The sequence below is a fragment of the Mangifera indica genome, chromosome 17 (genome assembly GCF_011075055.1).
Source record: "Mangifera indica cultivar Alphonso chromosome 17, CATAS_Mindica_2.1, whole genome shotgun sequence".
NCBI lineage: Eukaryota > Viridiplantae > Streptophyta > Magnoliopsida > Sapindales > Anacardiaceae > Mangifera > Mangifera indica.
The window spans coordinates 1,450,964-1,463,377 of NC_058153.1; the positions used below are offsets into that span (position 1 = coordinate 1,450,964).

A 12,414-nucleotide genomic window follows, 5' to 3' on the forward strand; every position below is an offset into this window, starting at 1 on the left:
ATATCACCACAGTATATCAATGGATGATATTAGACATGATAGATATACACATGGGTAAACAATGGAACCATTTGATGGTTAGAGAACTGATCAAAGGTTATTCTATTATATTGTTTATCGAACGTGACCGCTGAACGATGATCACATGGGCATTAATATGTAGTTAATGATACATCGTGAATCATACTAGTGTATAGATCTTTTGACTTGAGATATCACAGTTGTGTTTCGTTCCGGAACGTATGATTCATACGATGTATACCACGAGGCTAATCATGTCTCGTTCAGAAGCCATTTTGATTATATGTTGCTTGAGCGAGAGGACAAGTGATGATCATACAAGGATCCGTCAGCTCGACTGTTCTCGAGTTTCTATACGAATATCGAGAAATCTAAGACACTGGCCAGTGTAGATAAAAGACCACAAGAAAAGAGTTTCGATGTGGCACGTTATGATGTATTACTTGATATTCAAAAAGATTAAATATTGGATTTTGATATTCCATGAATCCAAGTTTAATCGGGATGCAATGACGGAGGGATGGACTACATAGTAAGTGTGAGTAAGAAATGTTCATTTTATATTATGTGAAGCTTGTATTTCATTGTGATGTAGGGGTCATGAGACATTGTTAGATGATACCACATGATTAGTGGAGCTTCATTTTGTAGCAGAAAATGAAGTATATCGGTTAACGACAGTTTTAGGTTATATAATGATATAATGAAACGTATCGTCCGATATGGGGCCTACGACTACGTCACTATGAACCTTGAAGGTCACACCTATATTTCAAGGAAGAAAATTGTGTTATGAAGCTGAAAATATTTATCCATGGTTGGTTAGCACTTTCCGAGGATAAAAATTATGTTTTTCGAATAAGATTTGGAAAAGGGGCAAAATTGTCATTTTACACCTTTTAAATTGTTTAGAAAGTTAAAATGATTAATTTTGGGCACAAATGAATTAACATGTGTCAAATTCTCATTTCTCTTATTTATCAATCAATGAGAATTAAACATATGTTTTAACTTGATAATTATCAAATTTTAATGCAATAAATGTGAGAAAAAATAAAGAAAAATATACATTTTTTTTTCTTCTTCTTCTTTGCCAGGAAATAGTTTTTCCTTTCTTCCATTTTTCTTCCTTGAAGGGTGCAAGTTAAGAGATCACTTATTTTAGTGATTCAAGCTTCCAAACTTCAAATCAAATTATAAAGTACAAGGTAGTTTACATATTTCTATGTTTTATTTCTTGAAAAACTATATAAACTTTTCAATACCATTATTACATATGATGTGAACATAAATTAAAAATTTTAATTTTTTTATCAAAATCCTTCATTTTTTGTTTAATGCCACAGAATTTTGTCTCTGCCAGTAAAAGACAACAGGACTAGGAATATATTAATCAATCCACATATTGCGGATTTTACACGAGCCCACATGAGCAAAGATTTAGCTAATTTATTATAAGTTAATCTTCATTATGTGTTGGAGAGGGTAAGAGATGGTGGTTAGTGTGTCATTAGGTAAAAGCAATATTGCCAATGGTAGGAGAGGGTAAAAAAAAAACCCTCGGTTTTGCAGGGGGAGGGGGGAACGTTATTTTTCAAAATTAGAAAACTTTAAATAAGGATAAAGTTGTTAGTTTTTAAAATCTTATGAGAAAAACTTAATGAAAATTATATTTTTTTAATATTATTGATAAAATGATAATTTTACCCTGACTTCTAATATAAAAGTTTAACAGAAGTTAGCTTATAAGTGAAATTTTGAGTTTTTTAATCAAACTATAGAGATATATATTTATTTTAACATTAAACTCAGGCCAAAAATAATCTTTGGCCTTTTTAAAATCACAAATTTCAGCTGGCTTTTCATTATAAAATAGTAACGGTTTGGTTAAAATTTTATATAAGATTTATTTTAATTTAAATTAATTTGATTGTAATATAATCTTCCCAATATCTATGTAATTAGAGAAAAATAAAACTTTGTTTTATTTACATCGTCAGGTTCATTCAATAGATGTCAAGACAACTCAATCATGGTGCTCTATTTGATTGGAAACATCTATACCTATATTAGTTAAACAACATACATTTGCCTTATTATTAGGCCAAAGGACTATTTCCCACCCCAGGTATGTTTTTCCAAATTCACCACTGTTTACTTTAAAAATCTCATTTATTCATATATTGATTATTAAAAAAAATAATTTTAAGAGCAAAATAATCATTTTATCTATAATATTAAAAATAAACTTAAATTTAATTTTTATTTTCCTCCCAAATCTTAAAAACTAATAATTTTTTTCTAACTCAAGTTTTCAAAAATAATATTTTCATGCTAAGGTTTCCAAACTTTTGGCTTGAATTTTTTGACAACGACCAACGATCTACAAGTGACGTCTCTTTCCCCCCAACGTTTTTTCTTTCTGATTGTGTGGCGTCTTCCCCTCCTAGGCATCTTCCTCTCCTATGTGTCATCATTGAGACAAAGATGACAAAGACAAGTCGTTTTTGTTTCGACGAAGACCCGTCGTCTTCTTCGACAACGATGTTATACGGCGTCAAAAGATGTACAACTGAAAGGAAGGGCCATCAGAGAGGGAGAGTAAGTATTTGGAGATTGTTGATCGTCGTAAAAAAATTAGATGTGAAGGTTTGAAAACCCTAGGGGGACCATGCAGTTTTTGATTATTACAGTAAGAATTCAAATTTTGCATTGTTTGGATTTGGAGAAAGAGAGATATAGACCGTGGAGTTGACAAAGAGGAAATAAACGACGTCGTTCGAGGATGAGGTGCATGTTTACCTATTTAGACTCACGCGATTGACAAAGAGCGTGATCAACGCGCTTACTTTCTCGTCACTGCGACTCGATGAGCCGTTCTGCTCGTCTCCAATTCCTCGCCACCATGTTGTATCGCTTTGCTGTACTCTCCTTTGTCATTGTCTTTTCTCTCAATTTACACGCCTACTAAAAGCGTCTCGATTGTGATACAAGTTTTTATTTTGTAGAATACGAGAGGTAGAAAAACTAGAAGCTTTGCAAATGGATCAAACACCAGAGGGAGAGGCCAGTTCGTTACCGGAGACTCGCACTTACGTTCTGTCCGTCAAGGAAGCTTCTCTAACCAGCCACTTCAGCAACCGCCGCCGTCTAATCAAAATCAACAGTTCCGCTATCCTCGTCCATCGTTTTATCAAAATCAAGCAGTGCGGTCCCACCGTCGTAAGCCATTGGATTATCGGGCATGGGAGTACGCCAAGGTACCGCCGCCTCCAAATTCTGGTAATTTTTTACATTTTCATTGTCATAAGTTGAATTTGGGAAGATTAAATTTGCATCTTTTAGTTCAAATTTTAATTACATTGTAAAAACTGTTTAGCTTACTGGAAAACATGGTTTTTTTTCTTTTTTCAGTGAGTTAATGGTTTATTGGTTCATTTCAAAAGTAAAGCTGGTTGTTGGATTGACTTTGTTAGTTTGTTTTTTTGCTTGACAGAGCGGTTTTTAATTCTCTCGTATAAGTTGCTGGCCGACTACCTCGCTATTGATCACCGGGGCAAACTTTACCATCACATACCGCGTCACATGCTAGACTAGGAGTGGAGGAAGAGAAGTATAATTTTTGAACTTGGATTATGGTCGGCAGACGTTATGTGTTTTCAGGTTATCAATCTACTACTTCATGAAGACCATCCAATCTTCGCCTTATTCTCTTATGCTTTCTAACCCAGAAGTTTGGATCAACTATGATTGTTGCAGCTTTTTCATTTTTGGCAATTTCCTTTGTTCTGTTGTAAATTTACCGACTTTGAATAATTGAAGTTCTTATTGTTTCGTGATTTTTATTCTGCATGGTTTATTGTTGCATTTTGTTTATTCTTTTTAATAATGAACAGTTAGTAATTCTTTTTTTCGGGAGGTTGATAAATTTCTAGACTTAGAGTCAGAGTTGAGGATTAGAGGTTACAGTAGCATTTGGAAGGTGAGTTTTGAAATGCAACCTTTGCCTTATTTTCTTATGTTTTTCTAACCCAGAAGTTTGGATCAAATCTGTGTAAATCTATTAACCTTTTTAATAATAATGTCTATTGACTCTATTTCAAGAATTACATAGTTGGATATAGGAAAAGGGGAATTGATACTCTCATTTTCAACTAGCTTAGACATTAATCATAACAGTTAGATAACTTAATCTATTTTAAAGACTAGGAAATTTATTTTTTTGTTGAGAATTATAGTGTAACTTTGTTTAGTTTTCTATAGATGCGAACTGGAAATGCCATTGATGGATGTGCAATCTTTTGGCGAACATCAAGGTTCTCTGTCTTCCTGTTTTTATGGGTCTTGTTAAATTTTGCAGTACTTGGCTTACTTCTATCATTTAATTTGCTTGATTCATGGCAATAGATCTTATTTTAAATATGTAGTCTCTTTTCTTTCAACCTCCATTCTAACTTATGATGAGATGTTGTCATTTAGTGCAGCAAAGTCATGGTTACTAGTCCTAAAGTGCCCCTGGGGAAGCTAGAATAAAGTTTAGAGTCATGCAGCCCTTTGGGTTATAGAAGTTCCTGTTTACTAGGAGCAGTTGAAATTATATTAATAACCTCTTGTAATGGCTAATTATATCAAGATATCTCTGGTATCTATCTTTTATCTCACTCTTGAAACTTGCTCATATATTCTCTTCTTTGATATCTGTAATAACATCCAGTAGCTATAAGGACTTTTTTCTACTTGGTTCTACTGTAGGTAATGTCCGAAATTTTGTCTCCATAATACCGGATTCTAGTTAGTATTTGGCTGAATATGTTTAATTAGACTATTTTTTAATTCTTTTTCCTCTTGGTTTCTACTGGTCTCAAGATTTCAAATTATTATATTGAAGTTCAACTTTGATGTTCTTCTCATATTACTTATAAAAAAATTTTATTGGTAATGTAGTCTGAAAGTTCATTTAATGATCTGTATAGTAGATTCAAATTGTTGTATGAGGAATCCATAGAGTATAATAAACTCAGACTTCAGGATAATGTTGCACAGATATGTGTGCTTGAGGTATATCAAGACTTATTACCTTGAAAACCTACTAGGATTCACCTACTGTAAATATTTATTTCTAGATGATTTATTTCTTGAATTTTATTGATTGATATGATTACTTCCCATGAAGTTCTTTTTTTGTTTTGTTGAACAGATGTTGGGTCAAAATTTCAATGAAAATGGATTGCCTCTCTCAACAAGGTGACTCGAGAAATTAGTAAAACGCTTGTTTGTATATATCAGGCTAAATATTTTCATAAATTTGGTATGGAATTATCTCGAACATCTTTTTGCTGTTTTTCACAATAGTAAACGTGAACATTGCTGGTAGAAGTATATGATCAATAAACATATATATCTAATATTCGTGATTATGTAAAAGTTGTCTCTTCTTCATTGATTTCATATCCATAATATTAAACACCATTGATATAAATCTTACTGGGTATAATTGCAATTTGATGATCAAATGAAATGTTAAGATTTGTGGTTTTGATCTGTTCAAAGTAAATTCTAATCATATGAATTAAATGTTTAACTAATGCTTAATACTATCGGTAAAGGACTTCACACTAATGTTTCTAGGCGTATTTGCTTCTTCACCTTAGTCCACTATTTCGTTCTGGAATTAATTTTAAATTATTACTTCTTCAAAATACTTTGCTTCGTATACATCATAAGGTTGATTTAGTAGATATCAAGACTACTCAATCATGGTTATCTGTTTGATTGTAAACATTAATGATGAAAACATATAGGGGTTAGTCACATCAAAACTGTTGTCCAAATGTTGTGGGGATACCATTTCATTAGCTTGTACTCTGAATTTCCAGTTCAGCTGGTTCTAGTAAGGTTGTCATCTGTAACATTCATGTGCTTTACAATCCCAAAAGAGGGGAAATATAGCTTGGCCAGGTATGAACTGGACTCACATCTACACCTATATCAGTTAAACTAGGTGAATTTGCCTTAATTATTATGTCATTATATCTTCAATAGGTTAGGACACTTTGGATAATGCTTATGCTATTTCAAAGATTTGGAATGATGCTCTAGTTCTTCTTTGTGGGGATTTTAATTGTACACCAAAGGTGAATCACTTCTTTCACAAGTAAAGCGTCAGTTAGCATTATTTAATGGGAAATTTCTTTTTTTGTATTTGTTGTTTATGGACAGTATTGGTAACTTTCGTCTTTTTATATGCTTTGAGTTTGATGCCCTAACTATAACATTTTTGTTGTTGTGAGAGTCCATTATACAACTTTTATTTCAGAGCTGAAGGTAAAACATTTTCTTTGCTGTATATTCTTTATGTTCAGTGATTGAAACAATAGAAATTCAAATTATGCGCTGTTTGCTTCAGTTAGATTTGTCTGGAGTCGATAGAGATAAGGTGTCAGGGCAAGCTTCTGCTCAAATTCGTTCATGGAAGCCATATAATCCAAATCCCGGGTGGGGTTTGTAAAAGTGAGATAAGCTTTGTGTCTGTTGTGTGTTTCAGTTGTTGAAGCTAATGAGCTTTCAATATATGTAGGGTCCAGCCTGCTGGTGGTTCAACACAAGGTCCACCGGTGGTAGGTGAGGGGGAAGTTGGTGTTAAGCTGAGTGATCCTCTCTCTGACATGCAGAAGAACAAAGAATATGGTGATGCTGAAAATGTTCCTTTTTTGAACAGCTCATCTCCATCTCAGTCCAATGATGCATTGCCAAATCTGAATAACAAGGCTTGCAGCAATATGCAATGCATGAATGAGAGTACCGTCAGTGATGTGGCAGCAAATGAAACTGAGCAGATGGTGATAGATGGTTTCAAGGAACGTTCAAGTTGTCTTCACAGTGAAGGTCAGTTTCCTTCTGATAAACATCATAGTAATGATGGAATCTGTAAAATGTCTCATTCTAGAGCATCCCATCTGGAAGATAAATCTGATTTAACTGAGATGGGGACAAATGCCTCCTCTCATTCAAATCATGGATCATCAAGTGAACATTCTGAGTCAAACATAATAATAGAGAGTGATGGATCTTGTGATTACTCTTAACTTTCCCGTGTGTAATGATCATAGTAGAATCTTTGAATTTAGTCCTGAGGTCACAGGTGCTTCCAACTCAGAGATTCCACATCTGTCAAGTATTGGTGTAAAACAGGTTATCTGTTCTGCAAAATATAAAAATGACATCTCTGGTGCTCCTACTATTGACTCTCTAGCATCCATTGAACCGGAGAATCTGTTGGTGAGAAACTTAGATGAAGCAGCTAATAATCTGGAGAATCTATCTATAAACACCCCAGATGAAGCTGCTAAAAATATGGAGAATCTATCTGAGAAATCTAGATGAAGCTGAAGTAGGTGGAATTTTTGATGAAGATGACAATACATTTTTATCTGAATTACACAAGAATGAAGATTTCTTTCCTTCTAGTTCTGATCAGTTTGTAGGATCTACCTTGGGTGCTTCTTCTGAGGAACTTGGTGATGAAGTTCTCCATAATATTTCTCCTCCCTTGGGTTTTGAGGCTGTCGATGCGGAGAATACAACGTATGATCCATCATTGTGGATTCCAATGGATATAGCAACTGCTACTGGCAATGAAGGCTGCACCTTTCTGGAACACCCTCTACAGCTTAAAAGCACTTATGCAGAAGAGGAGGTAGATCATTATTGAGCTTGCACTTCTATCAGATCTTGCAGTTGTTAGCTTTGACACATTCTTGATCACTTTAAAGGAAAGCAATATCCTAGTTTAATTTTTTTAAAAACTGTTTAGGATGGTACAGGGACAAGGGATTCTAACGGAGAACCCTTGATGACCAGTTACAATAGGTGTTTCATGGGTACTGTTGATTACATATGGTAAGTTTTTCTTTAAGGTTCTACTCGTTAGTTTGGGGTGATATTGATCTGAAATATGTTTTTCAACTTTACGTTTGTTACATTGGTGTGTGAACAAATCAGCTTGAATTTGAAACTTCTTAGTTACTAGATACAACTTTACAATTGAAGTATTATTTTGGCTTTGACTTCACATACAGGCATTCTAGTGGTATCCAGACTGTTAGAGTTCTTGCTCCAATGCCAAAGCATGCTATGCAGTGGACCCTGGGATTCCCAACAGAGGTAATGCTGGGTTTTCTACTATTTAAGGGTTTATTTAAAAGGTTTAGAAATTTTGCATTGCCATTGTAAATACAGCAGTCTATTCTATATCTTATGATATTCTAAAATTGAACTACATCTCTGGCTGTCCTTTTTAGAAATGGGGTAGTGATCACATTGCCTTGGCTTCTGAAGTAGCAGTCGTGAGAGATTGACAGATCATATTCATAATGCTGCTGTTTGGTCGCAAGATAACTTATGGCACTTGTCGACTACTAAAAAGGTTCAGAGATGCCCATCAGGTACCTTGACATTCATCTATGTAGTGTCTTCCAATGTCAGGCATCTCAAGGAAAGTCCACAGGTTTTCTTCAAACAAATAACTTAATTACTCAGTCTCTCATACCGTTTTTGTAAATGTTATGTTGCTTTTGTTATAAATTGAAATTTTGATCAACATAGAATTACATCTCATTGTTGCAGAGCAGCTGCTATCTTAAAGTGGGCGCAAACAAAATTGATCAATAATGGTTTTTATTACCCTGAGGCTGCTCTTTTCATCCATTATATGACTTTGAGAAGTTGGTTTGGCTTGACATAAAGATTCGATGATTAATTACTGTTATGATTTTTATCTTTTCAACAGTTTCCCAGTTCCCTTTGAACCCTAAAAGGAGCCATTTTCGGAATCTTCACAGTTAGATGATGTTTAACATGGACCATATGACAGGTTGTCAGGGCCAGAGACAGTGAAATCCAGAAACATGTGATTCAACATGAACTATTCTTCTTCTGACTGGGTACAGTTTCAATTACAAAAAACTTTTTGTTGGTTTCATCTGGAGGTGGATCCGAGTCGGCTCCCTGTTTGGCTCAAACAAGCCTGAACTCAAACTAAGGTAGTCTTAGCTTAACTAGATTTTGAGTTGAATCAACTTGATTTCATTGAGTCATTGGAAAATTGCCGCCGGATTCATCTTCTCTAGTTGCTTCCTGGTGGTTTCTCTGGGAGCTCTTTGTCAACTCAAGCTAACCCCTGTTTGGGTTCAGTTCAGCTTGATTCACCGCTAGTTTCATTGACATTTCACCTCTTCAAGGTCTCCAACAGCTCTTCTCTTTCTCAAATTTATTTTGCTAGGCTATCTAACAACTGAAACTCATTATCTCCATCATCTCTTTCTCAGTATTTTCTCTTCCATTTTCTGTTTGGATTTTTTGTTTAATGCCACAGAATTTTGTCTCTGCCATAAAAGACAACAGGATTAGGAATATATTAATCAATCCACATATTGCGGGTTTTACACGAGCCCACATGAGACTTCATATGTGATCAAGGTTGTGCAATTTCACAAAATTAATCAAAGTTCCTGGCAGGCTGGCCACGAGACTCTCTGCGGTGCCCACCCTTGCTTTCTAAGTCACATGCACTTGAAAAGAAAGATGAGCACCTAACTTCCATCTTTCACCATCTCTGCAATTTTTGGGCCCACCAACTATTCTTAATTTCTTATCTCTTGTCGTGGACCGGAGACAGAAAAGTTAGCTTGACAATGGAAATCATACTAGTTAAAGGCAGTCTGCCTTTTCAGCTCCTTGCTATTTTGGCCTTGGCCATTAAAGCTTCATGCTGGCTACTGTCACGTCTATTTAAAATAAATGAGTCCCACAACAGAATCTCTGTAAAGACATGTAACAAGTTAACCGTATTTCTCCTGCAGTATTAATGCAGTGAATTCCCTCGCCACCCAATGTTTGGGGTAAAAACACTTTCACACCTTCATAGTATAAATCACATTTTTCTATCCAAAATCAAGTCTCTTTCAAAAAATTTAATGTTATAAAGGTAAAATAGTAATTTTATTTAAAATTTTTGAAAAATAATTAAAAACTAACTCTTTCATAAATCTTGTCATAACGTTTTTAACATGACAATTTAACCGTTTTACATGTTTGAAAATATGTAATTTAGTTTTTAAACTTTAATTACCGTTTGACTAGAATCTCATTATCACTGATCTCACCGTGACACAAGGTTATTGATAATAACAAAGTCGCACAATAAAGAGGTGAGATGTGATAAAGTTTGGAGAGACATTAAGCCGCATCGTGGAAGGAGATTGCTGAGAGTAGTTTGATCTTTGTTTGAGTGTAGAGAAGGAGTAATTTGTGGTGAAGTCAACATTGAAGATCAACATGTGGGATAGATTTTCGGAGGCTTTGTTGGCACAAAATGAGCTACAAACAATGATATGACACAAGAATGAGTTGAAGATGACAAGATTGACACCAAGAGTGGGTATGGAAGTCAAATTAATGTAGGAGATGAGTCGTTGAAGGTAAGAATGACAACTAGGCTTTAGTAGACTCCTAAAAAGAGGAGGGTATGGGTGAAATAGAAATGAGAAGAAGTTTGTCGTATAAATTATATATTTGAATGATTTTTTTTAATTTTTGTTAATTTTAGATGACATAGTAATTTTAAAAAGTGAAATAGTTATAGATACTATAATAATTTAACTTTCTAACATTGTATTAAGATTTTTTCCTTTAGCATACTTTAATTATTGGTAAAAATGAATAAGGGGTGGAAAATAATATTTGGGTCAAAAGCTTGGGTTGGAAAACATAATTTATTTATATTAATGAGGCCAAATTAATAGTTTTATCCAAAGTTCAATAAAATGACATATTATTCACCCAGTATAAGTTTGAAAAAGTTATTTTTCATCCACCTATTAAATTTGTTTTAGAAAATATGTTAAATTTTTTATAAAATTATTGAAAATTTTAAAAAACCTCTAAAACTATATAACATTTTGGCTTTTGAATTTTATTAAATAAATTTGTATCCTAGTTTATATTAATTTCAATTAGAAATAATAAAAAAATTTATCTTTATATAATCATATATTTGAAAGTAAACTTTAATTTTTAAAACTATTAAAAGTGTTATTATAATATTTAAAACCTAGAGAATAAAATGGTAATTAATCATATATCTATTATAATATTTAAACAAATTGACATAAATAAATTTTACTATTAAAATTAACCATTAGATTTTAACAAATGATTGGGAAAATAACTTTTTCAAACATATAGGGTGAACATTTTCCTTTTATCAAACCTTAGGAGTAACACGATACAGATCTTATTGGGAAGTCTCAAAATAACGGCCAAACGCCTCTTCCACCCAAGTTTTAATATATTCTTAAAATCACACCCGATTGCTCTGTCACTGCATCCAACTACTTCTCCCTAGCTAGAGTGAGAAACCGTACCTTGCCACATGGAACTGGGCCTTACCATACCATTCTTGTCCTGCCCTCCAGCCCTAGTGAGTGAGCAAAGCAAGCTATACCGAGCAAGGAAACTGACCCTTGCCACATTGCGTCGTTTGAAGAACTTAAGTTCCATCGATAAGTCAATTTTTATTTAAAATCTTAATTAGAGTGAAGGATAAAATTTTCATTTAACAAAAAATTTAAAAAGTTAAAGTTTTACTACATTTGCTTCTTCAATTGAAAATCTCCCAACTCTCTTCTCCCAAAGTTTGAAAAATTAATATTTCTCTTCTAGGGTTTATAAATTGTCACTAGAGACGATAAAATTCATCATCTCCAGCCATATTGACTCTCCCACTCAACTTATCTCTCTTTCGTCGATTAAATCGCAACCATTGACGAAACCGATTTCCTTTGATGAAAACAAAATCATCTTCATCTTTGACGAAAATGATTTCATTTTCGTTTGAGATGAAGATTACTGTTGTAGGTCTCTAACAACCACGTTGTCTTCATCTAAGGCCTTTGATGGTCGTCTCCGTCTAAGAAGAAGACACTTTGACAAAAACGATTTCATCTTTATCAGAGAAAATCGATTTCGTTGGTAGTTGAGATTTGATTGACAATGAGAGACAAGTTAGCAGAGACAACCAACGTGGTTAGAGATGATAATTTTACAGTCTTTGACAACGGTTTACAAACTCTAGAGAAAAAATATTGATTTTTTAAACTTTGGTTGGGAGGAATTATAACATTTTCAAATTGAAGAGGACAAATATGATAAAATTTTATTTTTTAAATTTTTTTATTAAATGATGAATTTATTTATAACTTTAATTAAAATTTTAAGCAAAAATTAATTTATGAGTAAAATTTTAGATTTTTTAAATTTTATTAATATAACTTTAACAACACATAAAAAGTAAGGGAGGAAATATTCCTTTTGGCCTAAAATAAAATAAGTAGT

The 12,414-nt window shown here is 33.5% G+C and overlaps 1 protein-coding gene across 8 annotated transcripts; it reads left to right on the forward strand.

The window, feature by feature from the left end:
• Positions 1 to 2,787: 2,787 nt before the first annotated feature.
• Positions 2,788 to 9,907, forward strand: LOC123200687 (carbon catabolite repressor protein 4 homolog 6-like). 8 transcript variants are annotated; one of them, XM_044616020.1, is made up of 12 exons: positions 2,788 to 2,944; positions 3,030 to 3,303; positions 3,518 to 3,684; positions 3,957 to 4,003; positions 4,285 to 4,337; positions 5,219 to 6,345; positions 6,428 to 6,516; positions 6,599 to 7,717; positions 7,835 to 7,920; positions 8,100 to 8,184; positions 8,322 to 8,527; positions 8,647 to 9,907. In XM_044616020.1, the coding sequence occupies exons 8-11, from the start codon at positions 7,358 to 7,360 to the stop codon at positions 8,376 to 8,378; spliced, it is 588 nt and encodes a 195-aa protein (XP_044471955.1). In that variant the 5' UTR covers positions 2,788 to 2,944; positions 3,030 to 3,303; positions 3,518 to 3,684; positions 3,957 to 4,003; positions 4,285 to 4,337; positions 5,219 to 6,345; positions 6,428 to 6,516; positions 6,599 to 7,357; the 3' UTR covers positions 8,379 to 8,527; positions 8,647 to 9,907. The 8 variants fall into 8 exon arrangements, 2 of the variants coding, with proteins under 2 accessions (XP_044471955.1, XP_044471954.1); XM_044616019.1 differs by having other exon boundaries at positions 5,219 to 6,531; XR_006498662.1 differs by lacking the exon at positions 8,647 to 9,907 and having other exon boundaries at positions 5,219 to 5,265; positions 5,898 to 5,979; positions 6,064 to 7,717; positions 8,322 to 8,620.
• Positions 9,908 to 12,414: the final 2,507 nt, after the last annotated feature.